The 20019-nt window shown below is 39.8% G+C and overlaps 2 protein-coding genes across 3 annotated transcripts; one reads left to right on the forward strand and one right to left on the reverse strand.

Annotated features, from left to right (window-relative positions):
• Positions 1 to 581: 581 nt before the first annotated feature.
• On the forward strand, positions 582 to 3766 carry lrfn5b (leucine rich repeat and fibronectin type III domain containing 5b). The gene is made up of 2 exons (XM_030771857.1): positions 582 to 1978; positions 2782 to 3766. Exons 1-2 carry the CDS (start codon positions 582 to 584, stop codon positions 3764 to 3766), a joined length of 2382 nt encoding a protein of 793 aa, XP_030627717.1.
• A 6007-nt stretch (positions 3767 to 9773) lies between these two features.
• Positions 9774 to 18226, reverse strand: yy1b (YY1 transcription factor b). 2 transcript variants are annotated; one of them, XM_030772578.1, is made up of 7 exons: positions 17670 to 18217; positions 15956 to 16118; positions 15360 to 15373; positions 13190 to 13211; positions 12913 to 12973; positions 12546 to 12704; positions 9774 to 11034 (listed from the first exon to the last, which is right to left on the reverse strand). In XM_030772578.1, exons 1-7 carry the CDS (start codon positions 18196 to 18198, stop codon positions 10852 to 10854), a joined length of 1131 nt encoding a protein of 376 aa, XP_030628438.1. In that variant the 5' UTR covers positions 18199 to 18217; the 3' UTR covers positions 9774 to 10851. The 2 variants fall into 2 exon arrangements, with proteins under 2 accessions (XP_030628438.1, XP_030628437.1); XM_030772577.1 differs by lacking the exons at positions 13190 to 13211; positions 15360 to 15373 and having other exon boundaries at positions 17670 to 18226.
• Positions 18227 to 20019: the final 1793 nt, after the last annotated feature.

A 20019-nucleotide genomic window follows, 5' to 3' on the forward strand; every position in this document is an offset into this window, starting at 1 on the left:
ACTCCCCGTCCCCATTGTATGGTAAGTAACACGAGCAGTGGAGGAGTACAGGTAATCAATAATGAGGGATGACACATCTCTCCCTATGTGGCCGTCCTGCTGATCCCTTCCCTTTGTTTTCATGTGATCTTAAGAGACATCAGTCTAATTCTGATGAGTAACTGGATGGCCAAGAAACTCTTTCATCCCTGTATACATAAAGATAAAAGGCAAAGCATTATCATATCAAAAACACTGCATCGGCTTTGCTTGGGTTTTGTGTTTAGCTGCTTCCAGACACTATTCAGAGTGTCTTTAGGGTTTGATTTGTCAAGACTTAATGTTTTTGAACAAGGGAAGAGCTACGCTGCCCGGGAATGTCCTGAGAGATCAAAGAAATCTGACTAAAGAAATAGCATGAGAGGACCTAAGTACTACTTGGATGTTAAGTGTGTGGTAAATGATTAGGAAATGGTTTAATTCAAGTTATTATTTTTGGTCAGGCCTGTCATACCTCATTTTTCCAGTAAGGATTAAATCAACATTAAGCTATTTCTCCTCCATCTCCTTTCACAGGTGTGGTTCCCTTAAAAAGAAACCCAATGGAGACTTTATTGGTCTATTTGCTTGTCATTTTCATGGCAGTGAAAGCCCAGAAGGTTCAAATCTGTCCAAAACGATGCCTTTGCCAGGTTTTAAACCCCAATCTTGCAACCTTGTGTGACAAGAAGGGGCTTCTTTTTGTTCCTCCAAATATTGACAAACATACTGTTGAGCTTCGACTGGGTGACAACTTCATCACCAGTGTAAAACGGAAAGACTTTGCCAACATGACTAAACTGGTGGACCTAACACTGTCCAGGAACACGATAAGCACCATCTCACCACACGCCTTCAATGACCTGGAGAACTTGCGTGCCCTTCACTTAGACAGCAACCGTCTTATACGCATCACCAACGACACCTTCAGTGGCATGTCCAAGCTGCACCACCTTATACTCAACAACAACCAGCTCACCTATATCCATTCTGGAGCTTTCAATGACCTGCTGGCTCTGGAGGAGTTGGACCTGTCCTACAATAATCTGGAGAGTGCCCCCTGGGTGGCCATTCAACGTATGACCAGCCTACATACCTTGAGTCTGGACCATAACATGATTGATTACATACCTGAAGGCACATTTTCTGGGCTGCAAAGGCTCAAGAGACTAGATGTCACCTCTAACAAGCTGCAGAAACTTCCACCGGATCCAGTCTTCCAGCGAGCAGGGGTCTTAGCTACATCAGGGGTTCTGGGCCCATCGTTGTTTGCACTGAGTTTTGGTGGGAACCCATTGCGCTGTAATTGTGAGCTGCTTTGGTTGAGGAGACTGAGACGTGAAGACGATCTGGAGACCTGTGCAGCACCGCAACACCTTGCCGGACGCTATTTCTGGACAGTGTCTGAGGAGGAGTTCTTATGTGAACCGCCACTCATAACACGTCATTCCCAGGAGACACGAGCACTGGAGGGGCAGCATGTGACTCTTCGATGTAAAGCCCGGGGTGACCCAGACCCTGTCATTCATTGGATTGCCCCTGATGGCAGGTTGGTGTCCAACTCTTCCCGCACAGTGGTGAACAGTGACGGCACTCTGGATATCCTTATCAGCACAGTGAAGGATTCTGGCTCTTTCACCTGTGTGGCCTCCAATCCATCTGGAGAGGCCCAGCAAACTGTCACACTGCTCATCACAAAACTGCCACATTTCACCAACGACACTAGCTTAGCCGGAGAGCCAGACCCTGGGTCTTCAGACATTGCCACATCAACCCGGACGGGTAGTGATAGTGGTGTCTCCATGGGTAATGCCAAAAGTGGGCAGGAAAAGCGAGTTTTGGTTGCTGAAATAACATCTTCCACAGCTCTCATCAAGTTCAACTTCCAGTGGAATATTCCAGGAATTCGCATGTTCCAGATTCAATACAATGGCACTTATGATGACTCTTTGGTTTACAGGTAAGATCAGAAATGGAGCTTTCTCCATTATTTAAGCTCTTAATAATGTAAAATGTGACATAATGTGAAATAGTTAAGAAAAATGATGAAATGTTTTGCCTGCAGAAAACTGATTGTGCATTCCACATCATGGCCATAAGCACAAGTAGTCTTATAGCTTATCCCTGTAAACTGGCAGAATTTAGAAGATCAACCTAAAAGATGTCAGCAGACATAAAAATCACACATCCAGTTGATTAAAACATAATGTAGCCTCACAGAGTCAGTCAAGAAAAAGACTCCAAAAACAGAACTGTGTAAGTGAGCTGGAGCTGTGCACACAGGGCACAGATAAACTTAAATAGAGTTCAGAGAGTCCTCCTCCTCTTCCAGTAGCTTTGCTGCCAGCTCAGAATGTAAACACAATGATTTGATGAAGGAGGACTGCAGACTACGATAGCATGGTCTAAGAGGTCTTCGGAGGTTACGTGACTCATGGAAGAAGAACTTGTCTAAATGTAGGCTTTGAGTTTGATCAGAAGCACCCACTGGAATTAGTCTGTAGAACAGAAACTCTGAGATTTTAGCTTAGCAAATTAAAAATTTATTCAGGATAAATCTCTTGCTGAGCGTTTTTCCACAGAAGCACTTATGATGAGGAGGATATCACTTTACAGCTCCCACATCATAGTGATATATGGTCATGTACATGTTTTAAACATTGACACCAAAATTATGTTGGTCTATATTACTTGGTATGTTATTTGATATTAGTGAGTGTTATTGCACTAACTGTTTGCCTACTAAACTCTGTTTCGTCACAGAATGATACCTCCCACCAGTAAAAAGATACTGGTTAATAACCTGGCGGCAGGCACACTCTATGACCTCTGCGTCCTGGCCATCTATGATGATGTGGTGACCACTTTGACAGCCACACGAGTAGTGGGCTGTGTTCATTTCACCACCGAGCCCCAGTACCTCCGCTGCCACTTCATGAAGTCTCAGTTCTTGGGTGGTACCATTGTTGTTATCATTGGTGGCATCATTGTGGCATCGGTCCTGGCGTTCATCATCTTCCTTATTGTACGCTACCGAGTATGCAGCCAGGATGGAGGGGATAAGGGAGTGGAGCTGGGAGAAATCCACTCTCAGTCAAGAAGTGAACAGCTACAAGGTTGCGGTCTCATAAAGTCCATGTCTAAGCAGCTTCTTGGCCCAGAACGGGACTTCTGTCGAAAAATCTCACCCGAAATGGAATCCACGCCAGCACCAGCGCCTGCACCTGCACCCGTGCCCGCGCCTGCGCCTGTGCCGGTCCCTGCCCCTCGTTCAGCCAAAGCTGCTCTCCCTGAATGTACAGTCACTACCTCTGCTGCCAATCACAGCTGGCACCCAGCCTCCCCGAGCCCCCTGCGCCCCGCTCACATAGCTGGCGTCCTCGCGGCAGACAAACAGAGTGGTGTGGAGTTAGACAACACCAACAAGAACAACTCTGCCAGGCCTCGGCCCAAAGCCAACGTACGAGCTCTCTCCACTGTGGTCACCCCAATGCCCAGGAGAGCACAGCTACAGTCCATGCACAACTACATGACTGTTCCGGTTGGGGGGGTGAGTCGCAGGCACTCTCTGAATGTAGACTCATGCCAGCAGCGTAGCTACGGGAGTTACCAGCCTACCCCAAGTAGCTTGCGCTCAAAACGGAGTCTCTCCATGAGTGGGGATCTGCCGCAGCTGCACTGTTCAGAAAGGCTGCGCGGGAAAGACACTATTTCCAGGTCAGAGTGGGTTCTTGAGAGCACTCTCTGATTGGGATTATTGACTTCAATCTCTATTGTTTTGATGGATTTACAGGTTGTCTTATGATTGTCTCTGTTTTAGACCAGAGTGCATATTCAGTCTTTGTTGAACTTCGGTTTAAAACTTGACCATGTCACTTGATAATTTGAACCAATGAGGTAAAAGGACTAATTAATGGGAAAAGGCCTTGCCAGTGGAAATGTTTTTTTAAAAAAGCACAAATGAAATACCATTTCTTGCATATATAAAATTAATCCCAGTGACTTGTATAAACATGTTATATTGTGTAAAATAAAACACACAAAACTCTATTTGAGTTCATATGCTATTAAATGCTATTAATACTGGTAATGTTGGGACTGCTATGCCTTTAGTAGTGTGTTCATATGAAAAATACTCAAAAATGATTTCTTCAAATGAAATAGAGGCTGAGCCTTTACGTTTTATCCTGTATATATTTATCCCAAACTACCATTAATACCAAAACCAGTGTCGTGATCTGTAAAGCCCAGATTACACAGTCAGGGTTCTGTTATTAATGTGGTCCAGAAGACTTGCAGGCCATTTCTCTGGCTTCTCTATACACAGAGAACAACTTCGATATTATTTTTCAAGAGAGGCACATTGAACTACAATATATATTTGGTAGTTTTTGGTATATGTTTTGTTTTTACTGTTTTAGTACTTTAGAATAATAAGGTAAGAAGAAGAGGAAAACATACAGGTTTTATTTTGTTCTGCATGCTAATGGAGACCAGTTTCTGTTTCTTCCCGACTCGACTCTGTCATAGTTCTCTTCAAAACTAAAGCTTAAGAAAGACAAAGCAAAACAACCACAGGGATCATTGCTCCTTCATACAGTCTATGCCATATGGTGATAACTGCCTCTTCTGTTCTTGATGTATATATGGCTGGTTTGAAATTATATATTTTGCAAAGCTGAATAAGCCCAATAAGCCTGCAGTGGAGAATGTTGAGCCATAATTATTTTTAGAAGTGTTAATCCTTGCCTTCCTCAGAGGCACGGAATGAGAGAGAGAGGGGGTCTCTCCCAAGCCTTGGCTTTCTGACTTTCTCTGTTTGTTCAAAGGAACAGCAAGCAGGCGATAAAAGAGGCCATTCTGTTCTCTGGGGATGCTCCCCTCCCACCCTTCCTGCTTACACAAGCAGCTGCCCTTCCTTCTCCCAGCACAAATACAGCCAAAAAAGCACTGCATTTCCAACAGTGCAGGTTAAAGATCACTGTTCTCATTCAAATGAACACACACAATTACACACCTAGAAACGTACATACAGTCACACACACACACACACACACACACACACACACACACACACACACACACACACACACACACACATTACTGGTTTTAAACTGCAGTAATTTTCACATTTAGGTCATCTTACTGAAATGTAGTTACACCCTGGGGTGAATACATACTAGAGTGAATACTAATATGGTACCTGCAAGGTTAAATGGATTCAGATATCAGTTAACAATATGTTGCTCATAATTTCAATGACACATATTAACTGCACATTATATATTTTTTAAGAGTGGATTATTTATTTATTCATTTTCTCAATCCACCAGTCAAATGCTGAGAGGTTTAACATAAATTCTGGCAGTCTAGAGTGAATCCTGTGGGCCTGCATTAATAAAAGATAAATTTCTGAGAGAAGATAATCTCTTGAAACCCAATGAGGAGTTCTTTAGTTGTGCAGCTCCATTTTAGAGGGACTGTAGATGAGATTGTGTTGGCTCAGTTTGCAGCAGGTCAATAATGACTTCTCCTAACTCCAGATGGTGGACTGTTTTTTATTATTATTATTATTATTATTATTATTACTATTATTATTATTATTATTGTCTCTTTAGAGTTTAGGACTGGGAAAGACAACACTGATCCCAAATCTATCTACTGATAAACCTTTCATTGATTATTCCTCCTATATAGCACAGAAGTCAATCACCTGTAATTACTTTCACTGAAAATCCTCCCAAATCCTCTCTGCCATCTATCTGTTTACTGGCACACAGATGAGACTGTCAGTCAACAAAAACCCTGCTTAACCACTTGTCACACTGCTTTATCTGTCAGTCACCTAGTTGCTTGGAAACATCTGCCAGTTTCCAGACAGTGGATTTCAGACATGACTCAATCAATCCTTTATCAGAAACTGATATTTTTTGACACTGATACGTATATCTGTTAGTCACCTGCTAAGGGTCATATTCATCTTTTCAGGTTTTCTTTTTCTTTCAAGTGCAAATGCAAGTTTGTTCTCACAGAAAAGTTTTCAGAAAAACATTCAGTGAAAACAAATTTTAATCACCAAATCACTGCAGCAACTTTGTCATCCTACATTATTCATTACCTAATCAGCGGTCCATAATGAGGGCATAGAGTAGAAAAGCTGGAGACGTGATGTCACAGCAAATAGCTCTGTTCCTCCTACCTGCCTACAGAGGGAGAATATAAACAGGGAAAATTATATTATAATCCATTCAAAGCCAATTCCAAGCATATGCATTATTAATAAAGAAAAATGTGCTCTGAATGAACATCCTTGTTAGTGCTGAAAGCAATTGAGCTACTCTCCCTGAGAGACTGCTGTCTAGAATATTCTAATTGGAATGATATAGCCTAAACAAAAGATAAGTTAGCCTACATATAACATGTCCCTTCTTTTGTGACTATTCATGTGATGTCAAATAAACTGGATATTTTGTTCTACAGTACAATATAGACAATCAAAATGCCTTGTGAAGGAAAAGATTCTAAAACCAAAATGGAAACAGTTATTAAATTAAGACACTGACTGAGTCATTCCCACATTAAGTGTGTCATTTAAGAACCAGAATCTGCTAATTATCTTGATCATCTTTTCTCCATATGAATATTTGTTCCTCTTGCTCTGCTATGTGACTTAAAAATTTTGTTGATAAGATATTAAAAGCCTGCCAAATATCTGTCACACGTATGTGAAATTTAAATTTTGTTGCGTCACAATTAACGACATCTACAGTGGATATGCCTAAAATTAAGGTTGCAGTGCAAAGACAGACATGAGGCAGATAAGGGAGTGTGAAGGCAGCAAATGGTCTCTTGATTTCTCTTTCAGCACTTATTGTAGATGATGCATGTAGGTAGTTACTCTGATATGCCTTATTCGTACAGACACAAAGGATTGCTGAAACACTCTTAGCCTCGGGCCTGTTGATTCCATCAATTTGATCCATAACGAAATCTTCTATGTGAGTGAGAAAAGAATACTAACAACCCACTACACCAAAACATCAAAGGCAATAACATGGAATGGTGATATGGTAACATCTTGAAAGAATTATCACTGAGAGAGTCAAACCAGTGATTTGAACAAAGACCTCAGAGGTTTCGAACGCAAGCTCTGCTGCTCCTTAATGACTGTCTGAAGGGCAGGGTTTTTTTTTTTGTGCCTAGGAAAATACCAATACAACACAAACCAAATCTCCATATTCAAATGTGGCCCTTTGACAGAGAACAGATGAGTGCTTTGATATGGTGGAAATCAATGGCATATATTCATGTATAGTCATGAGCATGGGGTACAGGCAGGAACACTGAAACATATCTTAATATTATGTGCATTATATTGATCCTCAGTAATAAGGGAAAAAAGATGAAAACAGGCCGGCTGCCTTGAATCTTTGATGGTGGGACACAAAAACCCAGAAAAAATGTGACATGGAATGCCAAGCTTCTCAAGTATTTATGTGTTCAGAGATAGCAGACTTCCAAAGGACAGACAATCACCCACTTACCAGAGGATTAATCAATCATTAGCATATGTTGGGCATTTTTTTTCTTTCTCTGGTTTGCTCTCACTGCCTCTGTGGGATTCAAGGGTATCTGCTCACAGGCGCTCACATCTCAGTTACCTTGGCAACATATTTCTGCATGAAAATAATATCTGAAAGACAGGCTGTGCTCACAGCACAGATACACAGCATACATCTATGTCAAAACTCTTTCTCAATCATGTAACCTGCTGTCTGTCACACACACACACACACACACACACACACACACACACACACACACACACACCTTAAAGAATATAGAGCAAGACGAATTCAAGACTGCCATGGTAAGCTATAGACAGCGGACAGTGCATGGTTAAAACTGGATATAACAGGAAAGTAACATAACCCTAAGTTTATTTAGGAGTAATTCATCACAAGTACCGTGAAAATATTTGCTGAGCACAAGTACTTCATTTTTTGAAATGAGTTGATTTGAAGTTCATTGAGTGACTTTTCTGAACATTTCCATTTAATGAATGTATGGTCATATCTCTAGTTTGTTTGCAAACTGTGAAGACACACTACTCATCAGGAACATTATGAAGTGAGAGGCTTAGCTTTGGCTTGTGGAGAGAAAAGCTTAATGAAGAAAACACCATTAGAGTTAGAGCAGGTGTTGGAGGCTTGACTGACATCAGCTGCATAACAAGTACCACATTTACACTCTCCAGTCTTTGTCAATCCAAAGAGAAGATTGCCTTGATAAATGATCCAAATCTAAACAAATGCTTAGGCAGCTATGCAAAGACTTCTCAGGGTTAAATAAGTAATTACACACACACACACACACACTCACACTCAAAGATATGGTTTGCTTGACTGGCTTGTTAGTAGACATTTACTAGGCAATTGTGTTTTAGATTGTATTATGCATTTGACAAGACTTCCAGAATGCATTTTATGCAGTGTCAATGTTTGAAGGGATTCATGAGCTGACACCTTCATAAATCCGCATATCTAATAAACCGAAGCATGTTATCATTCTTGTGATGCATCTTGCTCATGGGTATAATTCCACTCAAACTAAATAGTTTAAAGGATCAGTGGTACATGCCTCCAAGCCTCCATGCTTGCCAAGAGATGAATTGATTTCTCAGGCTACCTCCATCTCATTTAAAAATTTCAGCTAATGTCAGGACCAGTGGAAGTATGTGTAGGAAAACTGCCAGCCAGTGTCTTAAGTGGAATTTGATACTTGTGGAATTGCACATTTCACCCCATGCTATTTAGCTTCTCTAACTGGAATCACTGAGAAAACGGTGCAAGAACATAAAGCAAGTAATCATACATAGATACACACACACATATGTCTCACCACTTACATGACATCCATTATCCAATGACATACTGTGCTTGGCTCTATGATTTTGTCTATTTTTTGTTTTCTGACTGTGAGCTGTATTGTCATCCACGTGGGAGATCATTCAGAGGTAGAGTGACTGTTTAATGAGACTGAGGAGAACTAATATGCTGATGAAAAATGTCAATTGTGTCAATTCACATCTCAAACACTGGAGATCATTCAACACTTGGAGCATGTGATGTGTAGTCTGAGTATTCACCTTAGTGTCACTGATAAAAATACATCTGCAAGCTTGTTTTTGCACTGTCTACTTGAAACTATGTAAATGCAAGTGACCACATGATATATACACACATATATACACACACACACACACAAACAAATGTGTAAACCTAAGGAATAATAGTTTGCGATTTTTGCTGTGTTTGTATCGCTTAGAACCATCTCCTTTTCTCCTTTCTCTCTCAACACAGAAACATTGTTCTACAGCTGCATAACATTAGCTAAAAGTTTAAAAATATGCATGAAGTGTGAATTTGTTAACACAAACATATTCACGTTTGCCATGACCTAAGAAAAAGTTTCCTGCAATGAATTCAGAATTATATGACTTTTTATTCTATTATATTTCAACTGCTGACTTAAGACAAAAGTCAACAGTTTACATCTATACTGATACAGTAGTCTTTTAAGGGCCATTTTCATTTTACTACTGTGAACACTTTGCATTCCAGTTCTTAAGTAATGCATTGTGGGTAAAAACTAATATTGTCTCAAACCCTGACACTGAGACAATTGTGACAAAACTGACAGTTTTAAAAATTAGTAATAAACTGAAATGACCCAAAGTCCGCAGAGATGCTGGGATCACTTTTTTTTTTAATTGAAGCTCACTGAAATACAGGGTGTAAATATTAACAAAGAATAAAAGTCACAAATTCATGGAACAAATTCATGGTTTTAGGCCTTTACAATACATTCTAACAAAGAAAAATGAGAGATCACACTTATCTTAATGCAGGTTGTGTGGTTTAACAGACTGGTTTTAAAAAGTGAACTAAATGTTCCTTTTCCCTGTGGCAACAATCCACGGCAAAAAGAAGAAATGCAACTCATGACTAAACATTTTAAAGCGATAAACACACATACTCGCTGTGCTGTCCACTTCTACATGATCTCCATACAGCCATACAATACACTTACACAAGATAATTCAATGGTTAGATTACAACCAAATAAGGGAGGGAGATTAAACAGGAAAAAAAAAAAACTTTTTACATAAAAATACTTTTGAAGCAATGTTTTACAGTAACTATTATCACCTCTTCCAAGAAGAACTGTCATGAGGAAAAAACCTTAAATCTTCAGGGAGAAAGAATGATCACAAGGTTGCGTTACTAAGCATATCCCAAAATTAAGTGTACAATATGCACACTTGGAGAATACAAAATTAAAAGCTATACATCTATGCAGACCGGTGAGATTTCAGTTGGGAAGGAAAAAAAAGAAGAGAAGAAAACAGAACAAAACATGGAGTGACAGTTCAAACGTTGTTGTTGTTGTTTTCGCCCTGTGTGATAAAAAGCACTGTCTATCGCTCAGTGTGTATGAGTTCCATCCGCATGGCAGAAACGTGCCATCAAATCAAGTGTGAAGAGCCAGGCAGGTCAAACAAAGTCCCCCCTGACTGAGCTCCAGCGATGGAAATTGGGTAACGAAGTTGTTCTATATGGGGGGAAGGGGGGAGAGAAAAACTTGGAAAAAAAGCAGAGTTTTTGCTTTTTCTGTGCCTTTATACCCTCATCATATTTTATCCAAATTCCTTCACATCACATTTTTTTTTTCCTTTGGGAGATCTAAAGAAGAACATGGTTCATTCCTCCAGTGTTAAGATGCTGTTGTGTTGAGGCGGGCTCTGGGATGACACAGGCAGACGGGAGGTGCTCATTGGTTGTTTTTGGCTTTTGCATGTGTTAAGATGTGCGATTTAAGGTTGGTGGACTGAGCAAACTTTTTATTGCAGCCATCGAAAGGGCAGACATAGGGTCGGTCTCCGGTGTGAATGCGCACGTGTGTTCGCAGATTAAAGTCCAGGGAGAAGCGCTTTCCACAGCCTTCAAAAGTACACTACAAAGAGAGAGAAAACATGCAGTATCATTTCTCTGCTCCAACAAGACATTCACTGGTCAGTATTTAATCCAAGGCAATGGAAATTAACAAGTGTTTGGACATAGCCTGGCAAATTAAATAGGCACTTTCACTGGTGATTGAGCACTTAATTAAAACCAATTCCAATTCCACAATGAGGATATTACTGTCTTCCCAGTGATGCTCCTCATTAAAATCACAGCCCTTTCAGACTGAAACACTACAAATTGATCTCCAACTGAACAATTCCTGTGAAAGATGGAGTGGGCCTACAGACATTTTCTGAGATTTCATTTCCATTTATTCATCTGGCAGACACTTTTATCCAACGCACATTAAATCGCAAATTGACACGTGCATAGTTAAGCTGATGAGACAACAGACAATCCAGATAGGTAAGTGCAGTAGTTATTAGTGTGTGTTCTATGGAACAAAGGTAGAGAACCTAACAACCAGCAGCAAGGCAGTACATCGGTGTAAAATGCAATTCACATCATCCTCTACCAATCATCTAACTAATCATGACTAGGGATGTTACTAATTAACCGTTTAACCGTTAACAAACAATATGGATTTTGACCAATCAGTTGAAGAGTAAAAAAAAAAAAAATATATATATATATATATATATATATATATATATATATATATATATATATATATATATTTTTTTTTTTTTTTTTTTTCTTTTTTTAAGTAGTTTAAAAAGTTGTGAGGTAAAAGAAAAATAGGCTATACATATCAATCAACTCATGATTGTGACAGCAAGCCGCTATCTCTGCGGTCCTGGGACATCAGTAAAATCTGAGCAGGTATTCTCCGCCGCGGGCCTCACAGTTAACAGACTGCACACCAGACTAACCCCACAGCATGTCGACATATTGCTATTTCTGAATGAAATCTAGTAGACAAACTGTCCGCTATGCTGAGAACTGAGGTATACCTGGCCTGTTTATTTTATTTTGAGGTCTGAAAAATGCGACTACCAGTCTCCGTTTTGTTAACCTGTTGGTTGTTTTTGTTCATTAATTAGCCAGGACCTGAGGAGGAGGTTTCTGTTACAGTGCTTTCGGCGCTGGAGGATTTAATGTGTGTTTTCGTTTTGTTAAACTGTTTATGCGTTAGAAAGTCTGGCTACTTGCTATTTATTTTAAGTTATAAAATATTTTCTTACATGGGAGATCTAGGCTATTACACCAGTTCTGCACATGTAAAAATTAACTCCTTATGAAAAAAACAAACAAACAAAACATTTGTTGTATTGGTATTTTTTACAGTACATTTTAATCTTGTCGGTTAACAGTTAATGGTCGGTTAACAAGCGTTGGTTATCGGTCAGAAAAAAAATTGACACAATAACATCTGTTAGTTTAAATTTAGATTTCATGAAAGGATATGTGGGTAATTGTCTCCACTGACTAATAAATGTTCCAAAAAGGATGTGAAAGGGTCTTGCTATATGCAGTTATGAAAAAACAAAAGACACACACCTGGAAAGGCTTCTCTCCGGTGTGAACGAGCTGATGGCGCTTCAGTTTGGAACTCTCCACAAAGGCCTTACCGCACTCAGCGCACACGTGGACACGCGGGCCATGGGTGTGCAGGTGCTTCCGCATAGCTGAATTGTCTCTAAACATCTTAGTGCAGCCCTGACACAGAGACAAAACAAACACAGTGAGTCTGAAAAACAAACACGACACCAGATAGCACTGCTCACATCTGCCCTCTGTCAGGGTAATGTGTATGGTACACATACACACACACAAAAAGAGCCAAGTTAGTTTTACAAAAAAAAACAAAAAAACAGTGTAAGATCATAGACAGTGCAGTGAAAAATATGGATAAAGTGACTCTTACTTTGTGCGGGCATGCTATCGTCCTGGGGGCATCATCCTCTTTGATCTTGCGCGGCTTCATTCTGAATTGGTAAAGAGCAAAATGAACTCTTCACTTCACCACATCAGTCAGAAATATTGACAAGGTCTTCCCTACCAAGCCATGCGGTCACTCCTGACACTCACGCAAATGAGTGACTCGTGAAACACATAAAAACTGTGTTTGATCTGTGCCTTTACACTGCTTCGCTGAGAATGAGTGAAATGAAAACGAACAAAACCCATCTCTCTGAAACCACTTAATTGCAGTCTCAACTAGGGCTGGGTATTCAAAAATGTTCGATACTGGTACAGACACCTTGACTTTGATACTGGTTCCTGAACGATACTTTTTTTGATACCAATTTATAAAATCCATTTCAACCAAAAGAAAATGACATTACAAATCTTTAATTTTATTTTTCAGCTCCTTGGCATTTTTACACACTCAAAACAGTTTCATAACATAAAAAATAAACCTATTTACCACAACTTGAAGTTATCTGTTAACATAATATCAATAAATAAAAATGTATAAAAATCAAACTGGGAACCTTCAGATTACCAGAAAACTGCTGTACCTCCTGAACAACTGCCGCCCCAACAAAAAATATTACTGGAGTACAAAGTGGTCTGTAAAGCGCTTTTTTGACAGCTGACCAATCACAAGCGGAGTAGAGAGACCCGTCGTTTCCCATAACAACCACCAAAAATAGAGAAGGTAGCGGTGGAGAAGTTAATTGTGCTAGTTTCTGAGCACAGTGAACGGTACATGACAGTTCAGCTGTATCAAAACATTCATCATAAAGAGGCCATCTGGAGTCAAATTGGATGGATCCTAGGAGTTTCTGGTAAGTGTTTGTGTTTACTGCTTGTCATTAGCAAAACTCAAGATGCTCTCAGCTGCTTTTTGGAACAAAGGCTGCCATCGTTTTTTTCTATATGAAAAATTGCTCTGGCCAGCGTTTTCCATAAAAAAAAAAAAGACGCTGTGTAAACACAACCTTAGACATTTTCACACCTACTGTGCGACACACACTGTAATTAACACACTCAAAATACAACAACATGCACACACGTGGTGTAACGTAGTGTTTTTCCTGCATGCCTCCACAATGTTTCATGTAACATTTCGGTAGACAGCCAATCACCAGCATAATTAGATCTTGGTACAAGCATGCTGCATGCTTATTGGCTCACCGATGCTGATGAGATTTACTCCTTAGGTATCGAAATTTGCTATTGAATGACAAGGCATTTATCAATACTCGACAATACCTAAACAATTTGGTCAGTGCCAAAAAGCTATCGAAGTGCATTACCCAGCCCTAGTCTCAACAGATCTCTCAAGCACAGAGCAGTCAGCCATCACACCAAAAACTATCACTTCAGAGCTTTCCCTTGACAATACATACATATGACCTAGAAAGATGAAGCGCAAACATTTTAAAGGAAAATATAATTGAAGAGTTACATGTAAACACTTGCGTTAACCCCCATCCCATACCACCATCAGGGCTTACGCAATACAATCCAAAGGGCACACTTAAAAAAAGGGTATATTTTCATACAGCAACATATCTGTATTACTGGTTATTTAAGTCAAAGGACAATAATTACACAAGTGCCTAGTCCGAAAATGTCCCCTTTTCAAATTCACGTCTAAAAACTTTTTTTGGATATGAATGTTTTGCATTAATAATTAATTCTTCCCCCAAAGGAGGTGTCTTCCCAGATTCAAAGAGCCTTCTGTTTCTGTCATGTTCAGCAGGCTTTTTTTATACCAAGTGCCAAAAATGATTAGCAGAGGGCCAGGTCTGTCTGTTAAGTAGTTGTCAAGGTGCATTCTTACATCTACAAACTGTAAAAAGTGTAAATTTCCAATTTCTCTAAGAGTATTCTAGCTTTTATGACATTGTGAAGACACTACGTGAAGTGTGAAACTGCACAGTTTACCCACTGCAATTCTGAACTTCCCAGCAATCGTCACAAAGTAAATACATGTAGTTATTTATAGTCATATGCTTATTTATTATCACTCTAAAGTACCCTGAAATGAGTTAATAACAAGCGGACTTAATTATAACTACATAATGAAAATACAGCAAGTCTATCATAATTTATTATTTAGATGACATCTTGTAGGATAGATCTATTCGGTCACCCAAGAGTTAATCTAAGCATTTCATATGACAAACCATATCTCGATTGATTTAACAGTGACTAATACTGGCTGTTGAAAAGCTGTAGCATAAGTGGCACCTCATATGCCAATTACATTACAATAGCAATCTGGAAATAGAAAATGTAATTAAATAACTGTTTAAGTATGTTAATTCTAATGAGGTGTGTACATGGACCAAAAATGTAACATAAGAACTGCTTGAGTATGTTAATTCTAATGAAGTGTGTACATGGTCTGTTTTGAACAACCATCATCATTACTTGTGCATTTTTCATAAGTTCTCAGTCAAGGGTCGTTAACTCTGCAAACAATCACCACCTAATTTCACCACGCACCCTCTGACAGGCTGAGAGAAGATGAAGTAGCTTACAACATCTTATCCAGGTCAGGCAATCATAATATTTACAAAATGAAAGAGTCAGCAAGGAGTCTCATGCATGTCTTTGACATATAAAAATACAGCTATTTAGGCACAACGTGTGCCACTGTTTCAATTCAATGAACCAAATCCTGTTTTCCTAACAAAGTCATCAAAAGACTAATAATAAGCTTTGACAGTCTGTTATATACTTGACATGTTAGGTTACTATCATGAGGAGCAGCAGAGTTACTGCATGGGCTAAGAGGCACATTATCATCTACATGTGACCATAATCAAAGCTAGGCACTACATGACTTCATGTTCATTCCCAAGTGAAAACTGCACTGTTGGAGTCATTAACGTCAGTTTGATGAGAGGTGACAGTCAACAACGTAATACACTCAAGAACTACCCAACTTATGTTAATTATTTTAAAAATATTTAATGGGCATAATGTTTTTTTCTGCTTGTGTATCTCACCTGGCAAACTCTGCCAGCTGTTTGGGATCTGAGAGGTCAATTCCTGGAATGCCACCTGGGGGGAGCTTTTTCCCAGTCATGTATTCTGAATAATCTGGAGGTGAGTTCTCACCGATGATCTGTTCCTCCACCACTGTCTCGTGATCAATGTCCTTTTTGTCATCTGAAACAAAAGATTAATTCACCAGCTAAGTCTAATATATCATTTAATGACACAATCAACCCAGATCATGCTACTACCACTACTACTACTACTAATATGTTGTAAAAAAAAAAAAAAAAGAAAAAGAAAAAAAAACTGTTTTGACTTTATATTTGAATGGAGTTTATCTGATCAAGGCTTGATCATTTATAAACAGTCGAACCAAGTGGTTTCATGGAGTCATCACATTCTAACAACAAGATCCTGTGATAACTAAAGTAAATAATACCTCCAGGCAAATAACACAAAGGGTTGGTTCAAAACAGCGCATAAAAATGCAGTTCAAACAAGGAGCATAACCATTCTGACAAACTGAAAAGAAAAAAGTTTTATGAAGACTACTAAACAGCACGAAGCTAATACAGTAGAAGACCTTCATGGTGTTGGCGTTCCGTGAGTTTTCAACACCTCTGCTCACTCTGTGAATTCAACAAAAGATTACCAAAGCCACTGTCTTGAAAATAAAATCTTCACACCTTGTCAACCTCGTGTGCCGCAGCCAGCTGATAGCACTACTGGATGAACCATGAGGCTTAACTGCAAACTGCCCAAGTACTCCTGCACTTCAGGGCGCCTCGCTGCCTGTGCCAGTCGCTCAAGGGTAAACTGCGTAGTTAGCATAATGCTAATCAGACTCCCTCCCTTTCACCGAACGCCTTTGTTGCATTCGAGATTGCCCGCGAGCTACGCGTTAAGGCTTCGGTTTGAGTAGTAAACTCGCAAGAGGTGTTTTCGTCCAACGTATATTGGTTGAATCTAAGCATATGGTTAGTTAGCAAGCCAGCCTGTTTTCACCATATTGCCCGTATGCATTAATAAAAATCCATCACCTAGACACAATATAGACAATAACATTAGCAAATTCCCCTTAGCCAACAACACAACGAATGACACGATTAGTCTAAGAGTTCAAAAGCAACCATTAACTAACCAACATCTGCCTGCTTACTTTATAGCGAGCTAGCGTCATGGCGTTGCTATTACATTATTTTTGACGATCTTCAGACCAACATATTATAATAAATAATGATTTTCTTTTACATTGGATAAATCAAAGTAAATAATATTCACTAACATGCTACTAAATTATGAACCTGCGCGATCGACTGTAGTATTACTCATGTGATGTGGCTAACAGTTAGCTAGCTCGGGCTACGCAGTTGCGGCCTACAGTTTGCACCAGCAGCGCGCTCCCTCACGCAGCAGCCGCCATATTCACTCGGCCGCACCATCGCCATTTTTACGGGCCGCCATACTGGACTCGGGGAACATGGCGGCGCCCATCAACACCTAAAAACATGGCTTCCCTTCAAAACAAAAACATTTGAATCTAACTACTCACATTTTTGTAGCAAGAACTCTGAAAAATACTCCAGACAATGCCCTTTCGGAATAATCCCTGAACAAAGCTGGTGCAGAAGGACAACGCCCCGCAAGGCCCTGCTTTGTAGGCTACAACACGGAACGTACAGTCCAGAGAAACACTTCCAAATTTGTCAAGACAAATCTCACCTGATGCCCACATTGTAACGGAGAATTCCCCTTCCAGCGTTTTAATTTGCACCTGCTTCTGTTCCCACTTTCTTCCAGTGGCTTCCGCAGCACTTAAATAGCTCTTTTTGCCCGCTTTCTTTCCACTACCTCCCCCCTTCTTCATCCGCCCCACAGAGCTTTTCCCTGCAACGGTAACCAGAGTCTGTCCGATATACTCCTCTTCAGCACCGGGAGCAGGCACCGGTATAAGAATTTGGTCCTCGAACCCATCGTCCGCACGGAGGTCCGAGTCGTCTCCGCCAACAACCTCCTCTCGGGTTTGCACCAGGATTACTTCTTGGTGGTGATGAACCTGACTTGGGTCGTCTGTAACTAGCGGTTGTAGGGCAATCATGGGCTGATGTTCGTCGTCATCGTCTCCTCCAACCACCGTGGTCTCTATAGTTTCCACTGGAATCGTTTCCACTTCAATTTCGTGAAGTTCGACTATCTCAGCCGGCATCTCCGAGCCATCGGTTTCTATATACAGCGTTTCCCCGGATGCCATATTGAATTCCGCCAGCTTGCTTGTTCAGACACACACCCCCTCTCTGACTCTAGCGATAGCTGTCCTCCCTCTTCGATAATACAAATAACTCCACTCAGTTCACACGAATTCACGTCGCCTCTGCGCTCCAATTCCTACTCTCGCGATATTTTGCGCATGTGCGTAGGTCAAGTTTGGGGCTAATACAGTTTCGTAGCTGGGAAACTTAAAGCACCTAGGTCTGCAGGCTTTCATCAACTGCGATTAAATAAATTATTTTAACATACATAAAAGGTTGTAGGATTGCGCTTATACAAGCATGTACTGCAAAAATAAATAAATAAATAATAATTGAAATATGAATGTCCTTATGAGTGATCAATTAAAGGGTAAATTGAAACAGAAGTGCACCCAGCTCTTATTTACAATTTACAGACCTCTGAAACATATGGTATCCTCATGAGCAGTACTATAGGTCATCAGCAAATATTTCTAAGGTAATCAAAAGCGATCAAAAACATATACCCATAATAATTCACATAAAATTCACCCTATCCCCCCTGCTGGTCTATTACTAAGTAGAAAACAGAACACTTCTCAGGCGCATTTAGAGTTTGGAGTCCTTAGCTAGAGTTAGTTGAAGACCGATTTGTGTTTGTCCCCATTTCTGGCTCACAAAGCTTTGTCTTTACTCCCTGTGTTGTTTGTTGAAAAGAAAAACCTGAAAGGAAAAGGAAGACATTTCTCTTGTTTTCGTCATGTTATTGGTCTTTAGTTAATTTATTTTATTTTGTTTCCTGATAGCTTCTTATATCCTCAGGGGTTCATGCTCTTTCAGTTATCATCTTTTGTCATCTGTTTATCAGTTTTAGGTGTTTAAGATCAATTATATATATTTGCCTTTTGTACGAGAGATGTAGTGTGATGGTTCGCCGCTCTGGACATTTCTCCCTCTGTCCACTGCATTTATGTGAATGTAAGAATAAGCAATTCTCCAAATCAAATTCTACAGCTAATATGATTATTCATAAACCAGTAAACCATACCTCTGATGAAAGTCTAACTTTTAATTTGGTTTAGCCTTGTCAGCTGCATTGGACATCTCACTCTTGTTCCTAGTCTGATTTGAGAGATGTTTTTCAGCTGCCACTGAGGGGCGCTTTACCTCTGCGCTCTCCATCTGCTGTATGTTATGCAAGTAAACTACAATAATCAGAATGATGCTACAAAAATAGGAATGAGGTTATGCTGTACAGCTGTAGGGTTGCATGTTATATCTTTATATTAGTGATGGATGTGGAATCTGAGTGAGGAGAGAGTCAGACATTTAAAGCAGAAATCAGACAGTCTTTTCATAAGTAAAGAGGCCACCTCATTTATCCAAGACATGGTTCACAGTTTTATTTGAATTCAGTTGAAACATAAAGCGTATGTTTTTTTTTCCAAACCAGGAAGCACTTGGTCAAAAAGGGGGCAATAATAAAACGAACAATACTTCACCATATCCTCGCAGTCAATAAACACTTTATTAACAACATAATCACAAATACTCTGGTGTATCAATGTTTTTTTTTTATATAAGATTGCAATATTCAAAGAGCAACAGTTTATATGTTATGCCTTATTTCAGGTTCTGACTCCTTTAAAAATCTTTCTATCAGTGAATCCACACATATTGTGTTGCCAGAAGGAATAAAAAAAATCCCTCTTTAAAAAAGTCTCACATTTAGGTCATTAGAAATAAAATGGTATGTGCTTACTACTGTACTTTTAACACAGCCAAAGGAAAACAAAGACCAGTATAAATAAAATATGAAAGGCTAACATTGAGTGATGTGCAAC

Source organism: Chanos chanos, chromosome 4 (genome assembly GCF_902362185.1).
Source record: "Chanos chanos chromosome 4, fChaCha1.1, whole genome shotgun sequence".
In the NCBI taxonomy this organism is placed as follows: domain Eukaryota; kingdom Metazoa; phylum Chordata; class Actinopteri; order Gonorynchiformes; family Chanidae; genus Chanos; species Chanos chanos.

Coding starts and splice junctions, on each gene's coding strand:
- lrfn5b (XM_030771857.1), top strand. CDS start 582: ATGGAGACTTTATTGGTCTATTTGCTTGTCATTTTCATGGCAGTGAAA. Junction 1,979..2,781: donor GATGACTCTTTGGTTTACAG/GTAAGATCAGAA, acceptor GTTTCGTCACAG/AATGATACCTCCCACCAGTA.
- yy1b (XM_030772578.1), bottom strand. CDS start 18,198: ATGGCATCCGGGGAAACGCTGTATATAGAAACCGATGGCTCGGAGATG. Junction 12,705..12,912: donor CGATAGCATGCCCGCACAAA/GTAAGAGTCACT, acceptor TCTCTGTGTCAG/GGCTGCACTAAGATGTTTAG. Junction 11,035..12,545: donor CCGGAGAGAAGCCTTTCCAG/GTGTGTGTCTTT, acceptor CTCTCTTTGTAG/TGTACTTTTGAAGGCTGTGG.